General features: G+C 34.3%; 1 protein-coding gene across 2 annotated transcripts; it reads left to right on the top strand.

Annotated features, from left to right (window-relative positions):
• Nucleotides 1-12635: 12635 nt before the first annotated feature.
• LOC127127937 (uncharacterized) lies at nucleotides 12636-16422 on the top strand. Of its 2 annotated transcripts, none has more exons than XM_051057208.1 (4): nucleotides 12636-12754; nucleotides 12824-13133; nucleotides 14554-14682; nucleotides 15911-16422. In XM_051057208.1, the coding sequence occupies exons 1-4, from the start codon at nucleotides 12692-12694 to the stop codon at nucleotides 16207-16209; spliced, it is 801 nt and encodes a 266-aa protein (XP_050913165.1). In that variant the 5' UTR covers nucleotides 12636-12691; the 3' UTR covers nucleotides 16210-16422. The 2 variants fall into 2 exon arrangements, with proteins under 2 accessions (XP_050913165.1, XP_050913168.1); XM_051057211.1 differs by having other exon boundaries at nucleotides 12667-12754; nucleotides 12839-13133.
• The last annotated feature ends 8335 nt before the right edge of the window (nucleotides 16423-24757 follow it).

Here is a 24757-nt window from a genome sequence, read left to right as displayed (position 1 = left end):
TGGAAGAGATTCATCTGAAGCTATAAGAAGGCTTGGAAAAGAAAGAAGAAGGCACTTTTTGACGGACGAAAGAAAGCATTGCATTGGAGAAGATAGCTAATACGAAGGATTCGAAGACGGCGAGATTCAAGGGCATCAACCATTGAAGATCAACATCTCCTAATTCTTTCTAATGTCTAATCTTTACATTATGAATTCTCTGAGTACTATGAGAGGCTAAACCCCCTGATGCTAAGGGGGTGGTCCTAATGTTATCGCATGTTATGAATTTGAACAAATGATTTCTTGATTACTTTGTTACTTATTTCAATTCAATTGTGTGATGTTATTATGCTTTTGTATCGGACAAATACAAATTGATCTACGACTTTCAATAACAGGATTGTGATTGTTAGGGTTTTTACACAATTGGGTTTATGAATGCATCATCTAGGACTAGTAACTTTCGTAAATCACCGTAAACCTTGATATTGTGTATGATTAAAACCAATGATTAATTGAATGGACATTTGAGTAAGAATTGGTAGTTTAATAGTTTCTTCCTTAAGGACTTAAGTAAGAACATTCTGAGGTTAGGTGATTGAATGTTTCATATGTATTAAGGAAATCTTGACTAAATTCATAACTGGTTAAATCAACCACTCACCCTAGCATCTTTTATCTTAATCAATTATTTTTACTATTTTTGTGTTTACTATTATAAATTCCAAAACAACCAAACCATTATCTTTTTGTTCTGATAGAATCAAATTAAAATAAGTATTTCCTACGCAATCCCTGAGATCGATACTTGGAAATAAAACTCCTTATTACTACATCGGTAAAAATAGTACACTTGCTATTTTTCCGATCAACAACCATCATGGTCATGCTCACAATCACTGACCAAACAAATATCTTTATGAATTGCCATAAAAAATTGTCTGATATGGCAAACATCTTAAACCTTATATTCTCTAGGACAACCATCTACCATATTGACAGAAGCATTACCATGGGCGGGAAATAGATTGGATTTCACATTAGGCGCACGATCCTCAAAGGACATCATCCCACTTTTCAAGATCTTTTGTACTTCATACTTCAATGGGTAGCAATTCTCAATGTCATGTCCAGGGGCTCCCTGGTGAAAGGCACAACGGAGTTCGGGTTTGAACCACCATGGAAGCGGCTCGGGAATTTGAGGTGGATTTCTGGGTTGAAGTAGGTTGTTGAGAACCAAAGATGGATATAATTTGGCGTAAGACATAGAAATAGGGTCAAAGGAGACCTTCTTCCTCTCAAAACTTTGTTGTTGATTATTGTTGTTGTTGTTGTAGTTGGTTCTTTGTTGCAGTTATTATTGACGTTGTTGTTGTTGAATTGGAACAAATTGATTGTTGGAATTGTTGGAAAATACAGGAATTATTGATGAAACTTGATGTTGATGCTGACGCGGTTGAGAAATCCTTCTGACATGAGGCCTTCTCTTCCTCCCCACAGATACTGAATTGGTTTCCCCCTCCTTCCTCTTGCAGAAACTACCACCATATTTCTTACTGGACGACGCTTCTTCCATAGACAAACGTCCTTCACGGACTCCTTCCTCTAACATGATCCCCATGTTTACCATTTCGGTAAAGTCACCGGGGGCACTGGAAATCATACATTTGTAATAAAACGAACTCAGGGTCTTAAGGAAAATATTTATCATCTCTTTCTCTTCCAATGGTGGATTAATCTGGGCAGCAAGTTCCCTCCACCTCTAAGCATACTCCTTGAATGTCTCCTTATCTTTTTGAGATATAGACCTCATCTGGTCTCTATCGGGCGCCATATCGATGTTGTATTTGTACTGCTTAACAAAAGCTTCACCCAAATCGTTGAACGTATGGACACTTGCACTGTCCAACCCCATATACCATCTCAGAGCGGCACCAGTCAAACCGTCTTGAAAGTAGTGAATCAGTAACTGATCATTATCAGTTTGAGTTGACATCTTCCTGGCTTACATAACAAGGTGGCTTAGTGGACAAGTATTTCCCTTATACTTTTCAAAGTCAGGGACTTTGAACTTCGTCGGGATTTTCACATTCGACACTAGGTAGAGCTCAACAACACTCTTACCAAACAGGTTATTTCCTCTCAATGTTTTCATCTCCTTTCGCAGCTCAAGGAACTGATCCTTCATTTTGTCCATCTTCTCATATACGTTTGAACCCTCAGATGACTCAGAATGATAGATGGTGTCCTCAACACGAGGCAGAGTATGAACAACTGGAGGTGACACATACATGACCGAGCTAGATGCCGATGTAGAGACATAGGTAGGCGCATACCCTTCAGGCATGAAATTTAGTGGCATTACCCACGGGAATCCAACAGGCATGGATGGACCAGATTGGCTGGCAACGACGATAACAATCGAGGTAGCAACCTCAGGAATGACAGTCCTCTAGGGAGGAGTTGCGGGAGTTGGTGAGGACTGATTATGTGCAGCAAAAACAAACTCCATCATGGCGGTCAACCGTGAAATCTCATCCTTGAACTCTCTATTTTCTTGTTCCAAATGCTCCATGATCTTGGGTTGATTAGAGTGAATGTTGTATCAGTGAGTCAGCTCGGCTAAAGCACTGAAGAATAACCGATAAGACATCTGGCATAAGAAAACCTGTTATGCAAATGATGCATGAAATGCAATGTTTTTGTTTTTTTTAATTTCAAGGAACATATGAAGTTCTATTTGCAAATTAACAATAATAACAATTTGATTGACCATAAAAATCTCTTTTATTCATAAAATTTGGAAGGATTATGCTGAGTACAATTTCAGAAACTAAAGTACAAATACAAGAGAAAAGGAAACTAATCATCCTAAGGATCCCCTAGCAATAGAGTCAGACGACCTGGCTACTAGCGCGTACTTCCTTCGGATGTGTGGAATCTCAGTCTCAAAGGATGTCTTCATCTGAGCCTTCTCAATGACAAGCTGATCAATAATCTTCTTCCAAGCAACGGAAGGCTGAGGCATACTAGAGGAAGACGAACCCTTTGGCTCTCTCTGTCTCTTCACTGCTCGATCTTCAAGAAGTTCAATAAGTGCATCTCTGTCTTTTGACTCAAGTTGCAACTCCTCATGCTTTCGACTCAAAGCATGGAATCTTTCTTCCCACATGTCCCTCTTTTGCTTCATCTTGGTGAGTGCATCTTCTAACTCCTCTATATCTTTGTTAGGGAGAGTTGATGGCTCAACCATAACCAAATACATAGGTCTTTCACGAGCGTACAACATCTTCAACTCCAAAGCTCTTTTCTTCACCCAAGTAGTGTAAGCTTCCAAAGCTACACAGTTGCACAAACCAAGCTCGAATCTTCCTTTCCTATGTACACTATGTCAAGCATGTACCATCTTCTGCTTCAAATGTTAGGGATATTTACCATCTTGATATAAAAGACCTTCTAACTAAGTTTTATTAGATTTGTCTCTCAAGGGGAACCCAAGTTGACGACGAGCCAAAACAGGGTTGTAATTCATTCCTCCTTGTGTACCAATGAGAGGCACATTAGAGAATTCACCACAACTGTCAATAATATCCACACTACTCAATGTAGAATTATACCAAACAATATCATCATTAGTGAGAGCCATAAGTCTCTGGGATCACCGTAGACATTGTTTGTTCTCCATAAAAGCAGGCGTCTGAGGCAAGTGCAAAATAAACCACTTGTACAAAAGAGGAACACATCAAACAATAGTCTCACCACCTTTAGAATTCCTTAAATGCAAAGAGAAATACATATCACCCAATAGAGTAGGTACATGATTCCTAATCAAGAAGATTCTAATGGCATTAACATCAACAAAGCCGTCAATGTTCGGGAACAAAGCCAAACCATAGATGAGCAACAGAAAAATGGATTCAAAAGCATCCACACCACTGACTTGAGCAAAGACAGTAGCTCTCCTTATGAGGAACTCAGAAGTCAACTGAAAAATACCTTATTTCTTCACCCAATGAGCCTCAATCTCAGACTTCTTCAGATGAAGGGCTTCAACTATGATATGAGATATGGGAATCGCCTCAAATACCCTAAAAGGAACCTTGTCAGAAACATGTATTCCCAATAGATGGGCATACTCCTCTAACGTAGGCATAAGCTGATAATCGGGAAAAGTGAAGCAACAGTAGAGAGGGTCGTAGAACTGAACCAACACACTCAGAAGTCCTTCAACTACATCAGCAGATAAAATAGATAAAAGCTTCCCATGACGTTGCTTGAAATCCAAGGAATCTAATACAAAAGATGATAACTTCCTTAGCTCTTTCAAACTAGGACATTTGAAACTGTACTTCTTAGTGTTCATTCGTCCATAATCCATGGTCTGAAAACATTTGCAAATAAGACCTCAGTTCCTTGAAGTTATTTTTGTGTGATAAATGTTATGATACACATGAATGCATGAATGCAACAATCACAAATAGGGGATCACACACAAGGCAAACACAAACAAAGGTCAAGGGATGAATCAAGTCATTATCAAGATCAATCATCCATTTTGGTGGATTATGGTTTTCACCTTATCAACACCCAATTTCCATTGATATTGACAAGACTTGATCGGATCAACCAAGAATCAAAGGGTTTATTGTGAGTCACGAGCATGGAGTCAAGTTAAGAACCATCCCAAAGGAATGTACTAAGGATAAAAACCTGTAGATCATGTTCTAAAAAGTTCCCAAAGTCTTAATTGCATCTATCGTATATTATATTAGACATCATGGAGATAAAGGCATCAAATAAAGATAATCACATCCAAGCAAGCAAATCCCACAGCTAGCAGTCTTCTTTGTCTTCTCATGTATCAGATGAAATACTCCTTGATTAACTCAGGATAAAGCACTAGACACCAGATAAAAATAACAGTTGCATCAAGGCCATGTGGCAAATGAGTTCAAGTGGATCTAAATACTTGCATCAGATGAAATCTCAAATTACAATAACTTGGTCTTAGAAATGTTGGCATTGTCCAAGTCCTTTTGTATATGGAATGTTGCCTAATCCAAGGCCAAAAGTTCAGATCAAACCCAACAGTTCACACAAATATTTTTTAGGGTTTTTGTTGTTTATTAGGTATTTTAAGGTCCTAAGACCAACAAGCACAAACAAATATATACAATCACAATATATGGCTTAAATGAGCAAAGTGAAAATGACATAAACATAAACAAGTTAAATGATATGTAAATGACAATGAATGGTAAATGACTTGAAATTAAATTACATAAAGTAAATGACTTGAAAATAAAGCAAAGTTAATAAGATTTAGTCAAATGTTAGTCAAAGTTAATAAAATGTTAGTTGTGTTTTGCTTTTTAATTGATTAAGTCATTCTTTGGAGAACACTCAACCATCTATTCACAAACATGAACCCTTGAACAAAGACATCTTCTAGAGGAAGGAAAAAAGGCCAAGTTTCCACACAATACCATGAAATATGGGAGACTTACAATCTCACTTACTAGAATGCTATGCCTTTATGGTCAAATTTAGCTCTATGTTAAGCAATCGTAATTGGACTTATGTAGAAGTCACAACTATTTGAGGTCGGGCAATAAAAATTTAGGTGCTAATGCATGTTAGAGATTTGATATAATGAACCAAACTCCTAAAACATACCACACACTAAAAAAAGATCAAAAGGATGAACCTATCTCATCTATACTTGTATTGGTTCATCTAACATAAAGTTATTGATGAACCAATTAGCCTTAGGATATTGAGATTTCATTGGTCAATGAAAGAGATGGGAAATAATGGGAAGAATATGAAGAGGGAGGGAAGATGAAAGAAACACAAATTGATCATGGGAGAAATTTTATCAAATTAAAATCATTCATTCATTTTGGGAGATGAAATGTACATTTCATCAATCCCCTAAATCCAATGATTTTAATCCAACAAAAGTCAAATCAACCTTGACTAAGGCCCAAATAAATAGTCAAACATCACAAGACCATAAAAATGGCTCAACATAATTTTTACATAATTAATCAATTAAAATCAAATTAAAAATACATTAAAATTCAAATTAATTTGGTCAAAACCTAAAATCTCTTCAAAACACCAAATAAATGGCCAAGAGATTTATCCTAGGTCAAACAAGGTCAAGGACCTTAGACAAAAAATTTCTTGATTTTTGAAAAGTCAGAAGTATTTTTAAACAATTAAAAATATGCACAAAAACATTTAATTCATGAAAAATATCAAAGTTAATCCAAAAAGTAATTTTAATTCGTAAAATGAAAGAGAAAAATATTTAAAGGTTTTTGGTGAAAGTCCCATATTTTTTGGATTTAAAATGAAATTATTATGAATTAAACAAAATAAAGCAATTAAATGAAAAATCAGAAAATACAAAAAAACAAGGGCCACCAGATCTCCCTCATTAATTGAGGTGGCAGATCTGATAGCCACGCGTGCGCTATCCATGACGAACTCAAGTCAAAGTGCGACACGCGTGGTAATTAAAACCAATGGCCAAGATTAGAAGCTATAGACTAGATCAAATGGTTGGAATCTTGTCAACACACCACCGGAGCCCTAGCTCCAGTCATCTTCTCCGGTGAGGACCACTGGACTGGTCCAAGCAAAACTTCATGAAAAATGGAAAATGAGTACACTAATTTGAAGAAAAAATGCTCAGGAGCACGAATTTGACATTCATTTCTTCCAATTCCAAGTATATTTAAAGATACATGGATTTGAAAATTGAGGTTCATGATTTAAGTTGCTTCGATTTGACCTCAAAGCAACTCAATCTTGTTTTCTACATTGGTAGGACTTCAGCAAACCAAAAATCACAAAGAATGGTGAAGAATTAAGAGAGAACCGAAGAGATGAAGTTTCTGAATTTTCACCTTCAAGTTGCTTCAAATTCACTTGATCTTGATCTGAATTTGCTTGATTCCTCTTCCTCTTGCTTGCAGTGATCAATTGAGATGAAAAGGGCAATAAATTCTTGGAGTTTGAATTTCAAAACAGAAGGTGAAATTCAAACTCGATTTCAATTGAAATCTTCAAGAATTCTATGAAATGGAGGGTTTGGATTGTTCTGGAAAAGCTTGGGCAAGGTGTTAATGAAGTTTTGAGCTCATTACATTTGTATTTATAGGGTTATCGCATGCTTTCCGCACACTTCCATTTGAAATTCAAAATTAGCAACTTTGCATCATGAGCTTGCATGGGCGTGTACAAAGCCCAATGAATGATTTGAAAAGGTCCAAAATCATGCACTAGTCATGCTGAAAGCAATGAGTTAAGCCATGCAATGTTGAAATGAGTTTGATCATGAGAATCTTCCAAATGGTAATTACACCCATGTGCAAGTCCTTCATTCTTTGGCCAAATGAGATGATCTTAGACATTTTGGAAATGTGAGATCAAGGGGAACAACTTTCATATTGAACACATTTCCATTTGAAGCTTGGATCATGATCAATTTTAAGGTGGAAGTTTGGAAAATCAAACATAAATGGAATTTTTCTAAGTACCAAGTCAAATGTTCACTTCTTCCACTTTGAATAACTTTTTCTATGGGCTTGAAATGGAAAAAGTTCCTTTATCAAAGTTGTATATATTTCAAACCTATTCAATTTGGTCACAAATTTGACCTTATTTGGATTTTTCAGGAAGGAGTTATGCATTTTAGAAGTTGAGGAAAATCACTTGTTCAATGGTAATGGCCCAAAATGACCTATAATGTTTCCTCTTGGAACGTGCATTTGCACATTGAATTTGAACTTCCTCCAAACATAAAAGTTGAATTGTAGATATTTAATTTGATCATGGAATTTTAATAGATTTAATATCATGAAAAATGGGCAAGTTATGGTCTTGGGAAGTTGACCTCCTAACTAGGGTTCAAAGAAAATGACCTATAATCTTTCACCATAAAAATTGACTTTCTAAGCAAATCTAGCTCTTGACTTAAACACGAAAGTTGTTTGGAATGTCATTTTTAGTAAATATTCTCTTTGAATAATTTTCATATGACAAAACTTGTAGGAGATAGGATCTAGGGAACCCCAGTTTTGACCAGTTGACTTTGTCTGGTCAACCACCATGAACCAACTTGCTAGATTAACATTCTCTTGATTTTTGGGACTCATGGAGGATCATATATGTGTAAGATGATGTAATATGAAGTATACCTTGAAATATTTGATCAAATGATGAAGAAACTTGTTGAAGAAGTCATACAAGATAGTCATATGAATTAGGGCTTCCAAGTCACACAAGCTTCAAACTCTTGATGAATTCTTGATCAAAATAATATGAGGAGACCATGGAGACCCATATATGATGTATAGAGCCAATGTAAAACATCTCTTTATTGAGCTCCTTGCATTGAGGGTCTCAAACCCTAGATATAAGCTTTATGGAGCATAGGTGAGCACACACACTACCTACAAAAGCAACAAACTATACATAGACATATTTTTGGTATTTTGGTTAGTAAAATAATGAAAAAATAAAGTATGATACAATCAAATATGCTTGGTGATCTATCCCAATGCAAACCTAATGAATGAGGGGTAAGGAGGATGCCAATGTGTGATTCCAATGCCAATGTATATGATGAGATAACCTGAGGGATCTTAGGGTCAAAATTGGGGTCTTACAGTATTCAGATGAACTTAGGGTCAAAAGTCAGATGAAAAATGAAAGAAGACGGGGAATTTTTTTGGGTATGACAATTGGAAAGGTAAATATCAGAGGGTAGGAAATGACAACAAAATAAAAAAGATACCCCAAAATAATGAGAAACTAACTCTTCAAAAACCCGGTGATGCCATAATAAACCCTATAAATGCTTCAAGTCACTTACACGTAACACTCAAGTGTCAATTTCCCAAGGTTCATTTTGAGGGTAGCTCCCAAAAGACATTTGAAGTGTGGGTCATTAAAGCTGTGAATTCCCATGAAACGATAATGCCCAATCTTGACCTTCTAGAGTAGCTGAAAAGAATGGTTGGAGGACGACGTAGATATGACAAACCCTTGCACTGCCATACAAAAATAAGGGCTTGGGAGGGGGGGGGGGGGACTGTTCTGACTGACCATAATGGTCATCAACCAACTACTAGGAAGACGTTACAATTCGTCTAGAACATTTGAGCACATATGAACTGCCCTACAAAATAGTACATGTGATCCAAATCCCGGATACATCTAACGACTATCCACATCACACACTTAACAAGTAATAGGTTATTATAAGCACCTCACAATATAAAGAATATACGGGAAGAATTTAGGTACAAAATTTCAAACACAAACTCCGCTCAATTTTCTCCCTCACATAATGACTTGAGCATTGAAGTGTTAACCTTGTATGTCTGCCTCTTCTCCACCGTATCAGAAGCTCAAATCCACTATAATCCTCCAGAACCATTGATTCTCCATCCAATTCTGGTTCCTCAAAAGAAAATATAAAAAAAGCTTTTCTACCTTGAAATTAATTATTCTAATTCAGTTTTAATTTCTTTACGCTTAATTATACTATTTTTGTTCCTTATGTTTAAAATTGTTAATTATTTTTCCCATGATGGTGATTTACTGTTTATCATATGTGACAAGTGAGTTTACGACATAAAAATAAAATAAGTTATTAAATAAATGAGTAAATATGTTTGTGGTCCTCCTAAATATCTCAAGTTTCATTTTTAGTCTCTTAAAATTATTTTCTTCAAAGAATGGCCCTTCTAAAAATGTTCATCTGCACTTTTAGTCCCTCCTGCAACTTAGTGACGATATTTACAACGTAGTAACAAAATTAGTGACGATTTGAGTGATGATTGATTACTTAACGACTGAATTAACAATAATTTTAGCGAGAAATTTTGTATTAGGAGAAAAAGTGTGGATGAAATTTTTTAGGAATACCATTATTTGAAGAAAATATTTTGAAAGAATAAAAATGAAATTTAAGATATTTAAGAGGACCACCAACATATTTAACCCTTAAATAAAAATGGTTTAATAAGTTTTTGGTCTCTCTAAATATGGCCAATTCGACTTTTAGTCCCTCTAAAAATTTCCTTCAAAGAATGATCCTCATAATATGTTTCATCCACATTTTTGATCCCTCATACTAACGGCTGTTAACAGAAGCTGATATGACATGCCACATGAATTTTTTGGTGTGACTAGCATACACATGGAAGTTTCAACGTGGCAAGATGGTGACATGACATACCACATGGCTAAAGTCAATATTAATCATGAACTCAAAAAAATTCGTAGCTAATCGGTAGCTAAAATCATAGTTAATCTAGAGCAACTTCGATTTAATCTTCGAACGACTTCCTTATGTTGCAGAAGTCATAGAAATGTTCATATTCAATGCGTGAACACCTCTACATATTGATATAATTCTAATGAAATATAACATGAATTTCAAATAAAAAATTAAGACCAATATATGTTGCATTAAATTTACTATACATATTGAGTATTTGTGATGTGAACTATGTTGCAAATATTCCATAGCTATTCTATATAAATTAACCATGCATTTGATCCTTCTCCCATTGCTTTTGTTTGTATGCAAATTAACCATGCAAATATTCCATAACTTAGTATGCAGTTTTGAACACTCTCGGTAACTTTAGTTCATTAGATGATTTCAATTTCATGACATCTGATTATGGAGATGCACTGATGCAGAGAAGAATTAGATTTGATCGGGATAAAATTATTCGCACTAATAGTCGAAAACAAAGCGGAGAAAATTGGTATATTTCATGTCAAGCCAAACCAAAACCTTGTAGAATTCATGGTGTTTGGGTGTAAATAGTTTGTGCTCTTATTATAGTTACAATGTAAAATTTCCTTATTATGGAGTCTTTGTAAATTACACACTTGCTAAGTGCAAAGACTTATGTTTATAATTATGCAATTGCAAAGGTATTCAATATACTTATGTCAAAGTTGGTAGTGCTATACCTAATACTTGTACATGTTACTCGAAGCTGCAGCTGCGAAATGCGTATCGAATACCATATTTCAGCACTGATTTGTACTTGAAACTGCCTGTAAACAATTCATACACTTACAAGGAATCAATGAATGATAAGTACAAACTCACTTGTCATGCGAATCCGAAAGCAAAAAATCTTGAAAGTTGTATAATGACGCTCGCGAAGGAAGGTATAACAATGTACATGTAACCTATGAATTTCTCTCCACACCAGAATTCAGCAAAGCTGCTTTCAATGAAGTCTTATTAATCTTCAAAAGTAATCCACTAAGTACTAATTGGACTGGTATGCATGCGATTGTGGTAGGTCTATAGATTTCTGGCTTAATTAATCTATCTATTTGATAACTACTTATATCATGCAATGGATTTCTAAGTCTATGTTCAATAGATTATGAAGACATAGTTCTAATTTTCTAGTTAGATGACAAACTCGACTTCTTTGGTGCCTTTTTATAGAACTTTTTGTTGCCACTATTCTTTTGATGGCTTGCCTTATGACCTGAAGCACCGACTCCGACACGACACGATACAGACAATCTGACACCTATAATATCAAAACATAGGATATCGACACTGGTATATATAAGATAGTATTTCAGCTTTATTTATCCATCTATGATTAAAAAAATTGAAAATATTCTAATCAAAATTAATATCTTTAATTTTTTATTGATAATATTGTTTAAATATAAGTTTAACAACTTTAAATTTGTCCGAGATTTGTTCAAAATATATATAAAAGTGTGTTGAAGCAAAGAACAAAAATAAAATTTTGTTTGAAACACTTGTCTGAAATGTCTGACAATCTGACATATATTATTAGTATCATAGGGTGTCAACCATTGATTTGAAGAATGTCGAAACAAAGAAAAAAAAATCATTTTTAGTGGACACTTGTCTGACTTTTCCGACACGTATCGTAAGGGTGTCATACAAGTATCGGACACCGCGACACGCTTACTCCTAGAGGTGTATGTGCTTCATTGCTTATGACTGGAACTTCTTGCATTTAGTTTTTTTTATAATCGAAGCTTTTTTCTTGATATAAGAAGGAAAACTCAAGAGAAACTTCAGCACCATTTGATGAAATATGTGTGAGCAAAAACACAGAAATTTATTGTTCTCCTTGCAGTCCTCCATCCTTGTCGAAGCACACTGCTTTCCTCAAGACCAATCCCTTCATTATTGAAGTCATCAATTGCAGAAAAAATGGTACCAATAAAACCATCCTTAAGGCGTTCACGCATTGAATATGAAGATTTCTACTTCTACATGACTTCTGCAACATAAGGAAGTCGTTCGAAGATTAAATCGAAATTTTCTGGATTCATGAATAATTTTAACTTTAGTCATGTGGTATGCCACTTCAGCATCTTGTCACGCTAACGATCGATAGAAGAAGGGGCCAAAAATATGGATGAAAAATATTAGAAAGGTCATTCTTTAAAACAATTTTTTAGAAGAATTAAAAATAAAATTAATTATATTTAGAGGGATTAAAAACTTATTTTAACCCAAATAAAAATTCATCTAGATGACTCTTACATCAAAATTAATTATAGTTGTAAATATACAAATATTTTTTTATTAACTATATATATTTCAAAAATTAAGCGCCAAACAAAAGAAAAACTCCCCCCAAAATTTTCCATCTTGCCCACAACAATGTCATCGTCTTCCTCCACACTCTTCGTCGCTCTCCAATGCTTCCAATGCTCCACCATGCAGGCACTCTCTCTCTCCTCTCTCTCTAACAAATTATGATTTCCGATCCATTTCTTTGACTGCTACTTTCAGGTAAAACAAAAGAAGAAATGCAGCCACAAGTGGAATTGCGCCGTATGCAACGAGAAACAATCGGTTCGTAAAGTCTTCGCACAGGGATACAAAGCGAAGGATGTCCGCACGTTCGTTCAAACCTTCAACATGTCTCGAAAATCACTTGAAGATGACCAGCAAAGGCTTCTTGCCGGAACCCTAACTCCCACACCGGAACATGCCGGTGGAGAATCTGAGTTTCCAAACGACCTGAATAGTAACAAGAAGTGTACCGATTGGACTGTGTATCTCGACAATGACGATCATCACGCCGAACAAGAGCAACACGGTTACCTCTTATTTTATTTTATTTTATTTGAATTTTATGATATAGTTATAGAGTTCTAGTGTTTGGTAATTAAACTAAAGTAAGCTTTGTAGTATAGACATATCAAGCCAATGCTTTAATTAACCGTCGAGGTCGCAAAAAGGGTTTTGTGATTTTGGTCGGTAAAGGTGTTGCAACAATGATAGCCGTCATCGCGGTGTGGATTAACCATAATTTGTTATTTATCAAAAAACGGTAAATACCATATTGGTATCGATATCTTTCGATACCATTTTGTCATGACCGTTTTTGTAGTGGACCATTTTTTAAAACCTTGAAGCAAGCATCGACAAAGATATAAACACGCGACATCTAGCACCGACAACGATATAGACACTCGACATCTAGCACCGACAACGATATAGACACTCGACATCTAGCACCGTCAAAGATATAGACACACGAAATGACACTAACACTGACACGCAATAGTTATATTGTGAAAGCCACGTGTCATTGTTGGACACTAAAACATGTCATAGTTGGACACCAGACACACCTTCAAATTGTCGTGTTAGTGCAACATGACAAACCCTAACACGACACAGACATTAACATGTAGACATTGATAATAATTTGCTAAAATTAAAGTGATTGAATACGATCATATGTATTAGTGTCGTGTCATTGTCAAACATTGACATGTGTCAAAGTCGGACACATACACACTTTCAATATGTAGTGTCGACGCAACATAGCTACATGTCAATTGTTATAAGATAATTATATAGTGTATTATCTGGACAATTGTAGATTGATTAAGTATTAGCTATCGTGTCGTGCTAGTTGAATAAGAACATGATAGTTTAATCTAGGGTTGATTATACAATATACTTTAGACAATATTAGATTGATTAAGTATTAGCTATCGTGCCGTGCTAGTTGAATAAGAACATGATAGTTTAATCCTAGGATTGGTTATACAATATACTTTAGAATTGAAACAGCATATAGGACCTTGATTTGCTAAACTCTAAACATAATATAGTAAGCAAAGCTTTTGGACAATGATCAGAAGGCTTGTATTTTAAGTTTGTGTTTGGAATGTCAATCAGCTGATTTAATCAAACTGTTCTGATTTATGAAATAAAGTGATTGAGTTATTATTTGACCGGAGCAAATTGTTGTGCATAAAACATGTAGTGTATGAAATAACCATCACTAAATTTCGGCATACAAATGGACTGTTACAAAATAAATGGATATAGAATGGTCCTAGACTTTAGTTTAGTAATAGTAATTATAATCTTGTATGAAAAAGATAACACTCTGATTTTGTAGCATATAGCAGAATTAGTTCATTTTCACAGTTGTAGAAGTTGACTTGGTTTTGGTTAGGTGTGCTGAGTTTGATGTATTTTGGATGCATTGAATTGAACAGAAGATGATTTTGAGCCATTGGTAGTGACTGAGTTGCCGAAGGACATGTTCAAGAAACGCAAATTGGTGGATAATTCAACTTCCAAAAAAGGCAGACGTTTTGAAAGTCCACTGTTCCAAAATTCTCAAGGTAAATATTTCTTCGTTGCTTATGTTTGTGAGGTGGTAATCATTAATACAAATTATTCAATTTGTTTTAATGATGCTAAAAATAGAAAACAACAGATTTAACTGATTGGAGTTAGTTGAAGAGAGAGACAAAATGAGAGTAAAATCACTGCCTTGTTAATTTGTTATGCAATTTGACCTACTTTCAGGGAAAAGTTGAAATCAAATTACCATATACTTTTGATGATATTATAGACTTATAGTTGAGCAATTAGGCTATTATTTGAAACCGCAGACAACAAAACATTTGACTGAGTGGCAGAGCAAACAAATGGCACAAATCTATTAGCTAAAATACTCATATGATCACCCACTTCCATGCAATTTGGAGTTTCTTTTGTCCCAAGCAATACGGAAACAAGTAAATATGCCCCAAAAGCTCAAAAGTAAATGGCAACTGTCAACAGACAGTTTTAACATGACTATTGACTGAGTAGCTCGCTATAATCAACTATTGATTAAAGCTGAATAATTGAGTATGGAAGGGGCATAGTTGAGTATTCTGTTAAACCTTTGAAGTTATTATGTTATTAGTGTAGTTATTATGTTACTAGGGGAAATTGTGTTAATTTGTGTCAGTCATGTTTTACTGGTTGTGTGTGTGTCAATGTTAAGAATAAATAGGCAAAGATAAGGGAAAGTTGGTTATCTAGAAGTTATTGAGTGGTTATTGGATGGGAGAGACCAAGCTCTCCAATAGTTGGAGATGAACTCTGTTTTTGTTTTGCCTGTAACTACTGTATCATGCATGTGTGTAACATTCTGGTTCTAACCAATTCCCAGAATTATTATCAATAAAGCCTTTGTATTGTTCAATTAAACTCTATTTGGTACAAGTTTCTATCATATTCTTCTACCTTAAACCTTTTAAACAACTCAAACTTGTTTCAAAATATCTGAGGATTGTATCAAAATATCTAATTGAGAAACTTTGTTAAACATATTGTATTTAAAGAACAAATTTATGATCCTTAAAAGTTTAAGTTTTTATTTTTGAACTTCTTTCTAGCCTCAGAAACTTGATCTTGTTTCTTACATTCTTGGACATCATCAAATTTCATCTTTGCATGTTTTTTCTTATAAAAACTACATGTAGCTTTGTGATTTATGTAAACTGCATATATACTGAGAAATAAGACCTTGCTTTATATATGAGTTGATTTGCATTAACAGTATCTCGATTCACACAGACGCAGGGGAGCCAGTAAAAGATCAGCAAAGAATCACATCATTGACTGAAAGCAATTCAGAGAGAAACAATAAAGTGACAACAGCTAATCAGAGGACTCAGAAATGCAAACAAACAATCAACAGTTCAGCCTCCAAATGGAATGACTACTTAACCGAGGGCAACGCCAACTTAGAACTTGGATGCAAGAGAGGCTTTAACTTCAAGGACACTTCAGGTTCATCGAACAACAACGATATCTTAGAGGCTATAACTTGTGAGCAAAGAGTAGAAGATGATATCCACCCTGATTTTATGTGACTTGTATAAAATCAGGTGTTACATAAAAGTGTTTGATTATGTATACAAATGGTATAACAACTCCACACATGTTTCTTCTGCTCTCAGCTTTTTGTTCTTAAGTCTTAACCATCTGTTTTTCCAGGTTAGGGGTGCCGGTAATTCGGAATTCGTCCCATATCTAAATATATTTTGACTAATATTGTTCTAATCAAGATTCGTCTTCTGTTCTCATTTATATTCAAACTATATACTTGCATGAATTGTCACTGATGAATCACTTCCTCATAATTTGGAGTTTCATTTGTCCCTATCAATTCCGAGAAAAGTGAAAAGACTGAATATAATATTGTGTAAAATTTCTTCTTACCGTTATGTGTTTTAATTTTTCTGTACTAAAATCATTTGTGATTTTTCTGCATACTTGCTGTTGATATTTAAATATTTAAACATGTAAGATTTGATAAGATACACAACTCCAACAAGAATGTCACTTAAACCCAACAAGTAGGCCAAGGTCTTATCAGGCTAAGATGGTAAAGTCAACAACAAACTCTTCCCTTCCAAAATAGTTGGAGTAACATCAGATTGTATCTCAATTGGAAGAAAATCACTAATCTCTTCCATAACCTCAAGAATCTCATAAAAACTCAACTTCTTAAAGTCAGCAACAACCATAGAATCTTTACTTTCACTCAATTTTAAAACCCTTTTGGACTGTTTTCTCAAGTATCAAAACTTTCTCCTCTAAGTATTTAAGAAAGAAAACATTCGTAATTCTCAATCAAATTGAGTAGGAAAAGATAATAATATCGGAACAATATTCATCTTATCATTAAAAAAATGTCTCTCCATAATCAATAATACATGTCTGGTTATATCCTTTTGTTACTAGTCTGACCTTGTAACAATTAATGGTGTCATCTAACATGTGTTTAATAGTATAGATTCACAATAACTAACTTATTTTTCACCTTTTTGTCTCAACAATCTCTAAAGTTCCATTTTTTTCTTGTGCTTTTATTTTTTCAACCATAACTTGAACCCAATTTTCATTTTTAATACCTATTGAACAGAAAATGAAATTCTTACCTAACCAACAACTACATTAAAACTCTTATACCGTGGATAATGTTGTTTAGCAGTGGCAAATTTAGAAATAAAATATGTATATATAGAGGGACACAGTCTTTTATCTTTTTTTTTAAAGTAATGGGTAAATCATCTAGGTCAGTATCACAAGTATAAGAAATTTAAGAATCACCAGAATCTTTTTCAGTATTTATCTCAAGTTCATACACTTGAATCTATTTTTTGAGAGGACCGTGTTTACTTTTTTTTTTAATATATCAGAGTTAGTGTTGAATACATAAGTTTCTTCAAAACAGAAGACATTGGTAGACCTTCAAGTTAAAGTTCAACCATTGAAGAATCAGGAATATTTGTAGACTCATATTCAAGAGTGGGATGAGAGATATATGCTCTATAGAGGTTAGGATCAAGGGTAAAAAACTTAGACTCAAGCTCCACATCATTTATGTTCCCTCCCTAAGATGGAGGACATGTGAAGTATGACACATTTTTATAAAATGTGACATCTTTGGAGATAAAATTTCTAGCTAAAATTATAATAACACTTAAAATATAATAATTTTTGTACCCTCTTTTGTAAGATGCATAACTCAAAAAGATACATATGATGACAACGATCCAACTTATTATGTTATGATCTTTGTACACAAACAAACAAAAAACATACAAACACACGAGACTCGAGATTTTGTAACATGGTAACAAAGGAAAAACTTGATAGCATAAATTGAACACGACTAACATTACCTAAGAATTGAGTTGAGACCAGATTAATGAGATAAACAATATTAAGAACTATCTCTCCCCAATATGAGTTGGGAACATACATTTAATATAAGAGGGACCAAACAAATTCAAGTAAATGACAAAATTTTTCTTTCTGCAATATCCTTTTGTTAAGGGGTGTTGACACATGAAAATTCATGGATAACATCATATTTACCGGAGAAGTTAGAAAATGCATAATTGACATATTATTTACTATTGTCAGATCTGATTCCTTTTATATCTTTTTCAAATTATGTTTGTACCATATGTTAATCATATGGCTTGAATTCTCCCATATTGGGAAAGAAAGAATAGATGAAACAAAAGAAATAATTTTTACTAATTGAAAAAGAAAAGTTAAAATTACAAAGTAAAATTCCCTTTATACATAGGAAGAAAGCATAAGTAACAATCCTAATAATGCTCTAACAAAGTGTTACCTGGATTTTCCGACAAGGGCTAAAAAAAACAACACAAGTTACAGATTGGGAAAAATTAAGGGCAACTAGACGTTTACTGACGTGTATATTGTCGAAGTCTCAAGAGTAGAAGAAATTAAGACTTAGTATTTTTTCAAGAAAAAAGAACGTTTCTGGAAGATATTTCGACGACGGTATTTTCGACAGTATCAAGGAAGCGCGTCGAATCAACGGTTATTTGGGTGCGAGGGACATTTTGTTTCAAAATAAGTTACTGCTTCTCAGTCTCATCCTGAAGGACACATGGAGATAATTCAGAAGCGAAGTGCATGCAAGAGTCTACACGACGAAGGATGAAGAAGTGAACGGTAGGAGGCAGTTATTTTACACTCGTATAAATAGGTATTCTAGTGTTAAGATTTAGAGTGTTCATTTAATTTCATCACAAAATCTCGCAAATACTCAAAGTACCATCATTAGAGAAAAGAGTTCACTGAGAGAATGTATGAATCCTGAAACACCATCTTTTATTTAAATGCAAAGATTTTAATTCCAGTTTATAATTTTTGCCCAGTTACCTTTATCTTGTCTTTAACTACATTGTTATTTTATCTTTGTTCTACAAAATCTTTGCCTTTTATTACTGTCGAAAATCACGTTTTCATACCCTTTTGCAACTATTTTGACCAAGTTGAAATCAATTCCATTTCCACAAAAACTATAAATCAAAGTCTTTAGAAATATTTCCTAGGATACTCTAGTTGATCCTGTAAATAGACTTTAATAAGAGACTAGTAGTTATTTACAAAATTTCACAGTAAACAAACTGGCACGCCCAGTAGGACATGTGCTAAACTCTTGTCTGTTATAAATACTCATAAGTTTCTTTTATAAACTTATTTTGTGTTCATGAATTGTTCTGGATAGTTTGTATGCGTTTAAGAAGTGGAAAATATTTACCAAAAATGACGCGTCCTCTAGTAGATAACTGTTGATTCCTTAGGATTGGCAGTAATTTTAGAAAACAAATAATGTAATCATCTCTGTTGTTTTAATATGTTGGGTTGAAAAAATTCAACATCTGGACCAACATGTCATGTACGATGTCACGACATCAGGTCTGTGACATCGCACATGTGTAGGAAACTGAATTAATTAATTCAGTATATGTCATGGGATCAGCAAGGATATCTGGTGAATATCCTAACTCCCTTGTGGAGGTCTTGAAGACTAAATCAGAATATATATAGGCTCTAAATATGGAGATATATATGGAGAGAGTTTAGGAACTTGAAGACCTTGTTTGTAGCAGAATTTTTCTGCTGAAGTTGCAACAACAAAGAACAAGTCTGCTGCAATTTTCTGAAGGCCCAAATCCAGTTGGGTGATTAGGTTATAAATAACTGATTGTAATCTAGTTTTTGTAAGCCTCTTAGAATGAAAATTTAGGGGTGTGTGTAAGGTAAACCTCCCAATCTGTGGGAAGGTTACCATGTGTTTCTCAGTGGTAAAACCTGAGAGTGTTTGTAACTCGAAGCCTGTAGGCAAGAGTGATTTTGTTCTTGAATGAAGCTGTGAAGCAAGTTCAAGGTGTGGTAACATTACATTGTATTTGTAGTGATAGGAATGGAAACTGGAGGTTTCTATCTAGGAGTTCCTAGGTATAGATTGCATTGGGTAGGGATTAAGTGATGAGTTGTAAACGGGGGAGTTTAACTCTGAATTGATACTACTAATAGTGGATCTTCTTCCTGGCTTGGTAGCCCCCAGATGTAGGTCATGTTGGACCGAACTGGGTTAACAATTTCCTGTGTTTGTTTTCCTTCTGTATGATATAATCATGTCTGCCACAACTGAGCATGTAATTCAGTCTGTTCAGCAAGATAATAGCAGACCTGATACATAGCCTTCTGTTGGAATGTCAAGCAGAATGTTTTGACATTCATCAACAACAACACATACTGAATAATAAGCTGATGATTTCAGTTCAGTATGTAGTGAAGTCTGGATTTCAAAAGCATAACAGACCTGGCCAAAAGATCATTGTGAAACTGTCAAACTGGGTGTCTTGACAGTTCTTCCAGTAAGCTGATACTGAAGTAGAGACTGGATGGTCTTTTACAGTACAGCAAATTTAGCACAGTCTGTTTTCAGGAACCAAACAGACTTAGCATATGGTTCTGGACTTGGATGTCAAACGAAATGTTGTGACATTCACTCCTGACTGCATATGCTAAATTGTTGGATGGTTAGTTTTTCTGCTTCAGGATTTTTCTCAGGCTATTCTTCAGGAATCCACCAGCTGATCTAAAATCTAGGAAACTAACAACTAAGCTACAATTAATGAACCTGGAAAATAATCTATTTGTTAGCTCCTTAATAAGTGGAGATTAGTTTAACTTGTTACAACCTTTAATTTAGGAAATACAAGTATATGACCAACAAACTGGAACAATGTAACAGATAATGTCCAAAACAGGATTGAGACATCTTGCTGATATCTGTGTAGGAAAACAACAGAAGTGAATGATAAGGTGCACATAACTAGGTTTCCCTCCATTCTAGGATGACATAGAAAGAGAGGTCGTGACACTGTGAAAAGGTGCACATTAGTACAGAGTGTAATAACTGTCTTGCTGTAATAGGTACAATGTTAGATCAGATGTCATGACTTGATGTAGAACATCTGAATACTGACTACGCCAGAATTTCAATAACACTAGTACACAAAAAAATTCCTAAAATATAGTAGAACAACCAGTCAGATCGACGATTGAAGATGCAGTTATGTCAACGCCTGTTAGAACAACTGCTCTGGTGGTATCACCGACACCACTTGCACCGGTGCCATCACAGGGGATAACACCCCACCACAGCCAGTGAATACCTTATTCAACCTTGCGATTGCAAGGCCTTTGTTTGGGTTCTCAATGCCAATGAATAATAGGAACTACCCTTATGGCATGCCAACATCAATGATGGCTAGCCTTCATACTAATATGTTTGTAGCGGTAGAATTTTTGAGATTAAGCTATTGATTAACTTAACTCGCAAAGCAAGAGTCGCCAACGCGCTTTTATTGTTTTCAAAGGAAGAGGGAAAAAGTACGAACAAAACACAAATACATTTTTAAAATAAAACTAATAAAAAGAGAACAAGGGTTTGGGGGTTAGTTAGGCAAAAGGAAGGTATTATGATCCTAAACATCCATGGTACTCCATGGGAACCTCTTTGAAAATATGTACATTTTGATTTGAAAAAGGGTGTTATTTGTTAAAAGATTAGAGAGATGAGAAAAGAAGTATATTTTCCTTATTTTATATTTGCCAAGACATTTAAAGTCTCATGCCTATGTACCAACAAAGTGCAATGGAGGATTAAAACCTCGTAGTTCATAGTAAAAATAACAAAGGGAGTTTGTTTTGATTCATTTTTTATGGAAAATATATTTTGTCATTTTAAGGAGAATACTCAACTAGTCACCCACAAGTATGAGAACTTTGCATCATCATGAGAAGGGCTCCAACTTGGATAAGGATCAACAAGTATGCCACTAGCTCTCATAAATAGAAAAGAATTATTATCAATGCTATAGGGATAGAAGAATTATATCTCAACTATGGAAATGATTCATGTCTAATACCTTGAGAAAAGTTTTAAAAGGAAAAGTGCACAAGGGCCCAAAATGGTCTGAATGAGTTATGCATTTTTTAGTCTTTTGAAGTTGGTCTAAGTATGCTTCAGATAAATTAGCATTTATTGGGAAAAAGTTTTGAAAATCACTTGACAAGAGTCAAGGTTTATTGAGAAAAATTATTCAAGTTTAAATTCAAGAAGGTTTTTGAAAAGAGGGAGAATATTTGAAAATTTAAGAAAGGTAGGAGAAGAAGAGACTATCCTAAAGCATAAAATAAAAGCTAGGGAGGAAAGATCTAACTAAGAGATAGAAAGCTGTATGACATAAGTCAAACAAGAATTTCCTCATTTGACTTAAACCTAAAGCAAGCCAAAATAAGCAAATGATAATCCATGTCTCAGATGAAACCAAAGTAACCAAACCAAATCTTCACAAAGAAGTCCAAAGTCATAGGTATCAGATTAATTCCAAGGTCTCAAGTCACAAGTCCAAAATCAAAGGTCAAGATCCTAATTCTAAGTCCATAACCCCATAATGATGCCAAAGATAGTGACCACAAGTCCATGAGTTAGAAGAAACAAATTTCTTTTTTGGTTTTTTCCTTATTAGTGTCTTCTTTATAATGATATAAAAGAAAGGTCCAAATGGACAAAGAACAAAATGACATAATAACAAACAATATGATATGAAATGCTAAATATAAAGTATAAAGTAAATGACATAAAATAAAGGCATAAAATAAATGACATTGAAATAGCATTTAATACAAGTGAAGGGTTAGTAAAAGATGTTAGTGAAGATGAAAATATATTTTGGTCATTTTTTGGAGAACACTCAACTATCCACTCACAAGCATGAAAATATGGACCTATACATCATTTGTGAGAAGGGCTTCAACTTGGATAAAATCAACAAGTATGCCACTAGCTCTCACAAATGAAAAAGGAGCAACATTTTCACACAATACCATGAGGAATAAGAGACTTGCAATCTCACTTATAGAAATGCCTTTGCTTTCGGGACAAATTTAACGTTATGTTAAACAATCGTAATTGGACTTAGGTAGAAGTCACAACTATCTGAGGCTGGTCAATAATAATGTTTGCGTTAATACATGCTAGAGAAATGATATGTAAATCATTCTCCTAAAGCTATGCCATAAAAAAAAGGGATGATGATCAAACACAAAGGCTAGGAGAATGGTTCATTACTTCAATCCACACTTCATGACGCTTAGGACAAACTTATGCATCAATCCAAAGTACCTTAAATGATCCATGATCACTTAGAAGGTAGATTTGAAATGATGAAAGTTTATTAAGTACCAATCCATACATCATGAACAAGATGGACACAAACTATCCAATTGATCAAAGGGAAAAGAAGGAGATGAAGAAGAAAGAGACAAGAGAAGTCACACCCAAATTGGATCACAAAAATTTGATCAAGTCATCATCAAAGTCAATAATCCATTTTGGTGGATTAGGGCTTTCACCCCATCAACACCCAAGATCCATTGAGTTTGATTAGGCTTGAAGTCAAAACCATCATGATCCAAGGCCAACAGAAGTTCATAAGGACACACAAATATAAAATGCAATTAAATGAAATAAAAATGCATCAAAAGTATTTTTAAATGAATTTTAAAATAGAAATAAAATAAAAAATCCATAAAATCATTCAAAACACCAAATAAGTGGCCAAGCTACCTTCCCAAGGTTGGAAATAAAATAAGAAACATATAATAAAATTTTCAGAATTTAAAAATGCATAAAAATAATTTATAACAAATTAAAACAAAGGAGAAAAGAGAAAATTCATGAAAAATAAAATATGGAAAAATAAAAATCAGATGAAGAAAAATAAAAGAGAATTTTAGAAATTATTTTGGGATTTTTGGATAAAAAATGAAATTACTATGAATTTTTAAAGAAAAGTATTTAAAAATAATAAAAGAAAAAGAATTAAAATCAGAAAAAACAAGGAAGGTTGGATCACACTTTATTAATTGATGTGGCAGATCCAACACTCCAAAGGTTAGGATGTATGATGGAACACGCTACAAGCCAAACACATGATCCAATTTAAATCCAACCAATCAAAACTTTTCAATTTTCTAATGTGTCTGATCAAACTCATACCACCTGAGAAAACTCCGGTCGTCTTCTCCGGTGAGCTCTCACCGGAATTTCATCGTTTAGTAAATTCAGACACGAGACCACTGCCATTGTGATCCTCCTTTCATCCTGAATTCAACCTTATACTCCAAATTCATTTATGTGAACTGAGCAAAGGGAATTTCAGAGAAGTTTCAGAAACAAGCAAGCCACGAAAAACAAAATTAAATGTTGAACATGATTAATCAACATTAGATAAGTTAGGGGAAAGCATAAGAGAGTGAATGACTATATTGTGGTAACTTGTTTGAGTTCAAGTGATGCTCATAACTACCTTGTCCAGATGGTGATCAGAAGTTGATGAAACTCAATATGATTAGAGCATTTCAGGAGGTCTTAAAGCTTGGTAATTATTGCAAAAGTTTCAGAGGATGCCAAAGGTGCTAATGAAATCAAGAAATTGGATTGAAACAAGCTGGAACTCAAAACACGATAATTGACTTTTCTAGAAAAATTTCAAGTTGTAGCAGGGATTT

The sequence above is a fragment of the Lathyrus oleraceus genome, chromosome 1, assembly GCF_024323335.1.
Source record: "Lathyrus oleraceus cultivar Zhongwan6 chromosome 1, CAAS_Psat_ZW6_1.0, whole genome shotgun sequence".
Taxonomy (NCBI): domain Eukaryota; kingdom Viridiplantae; phylum Streptophyta; class Magnoliopsida; order Fabales; family Fabaceae; genus Lathyrus; species Lathyrus oleraceus.
Note: the sequence above shows the minus strand (reverse complement) of the source record. Positions and strands in the feature narration are given on the sequence as shown.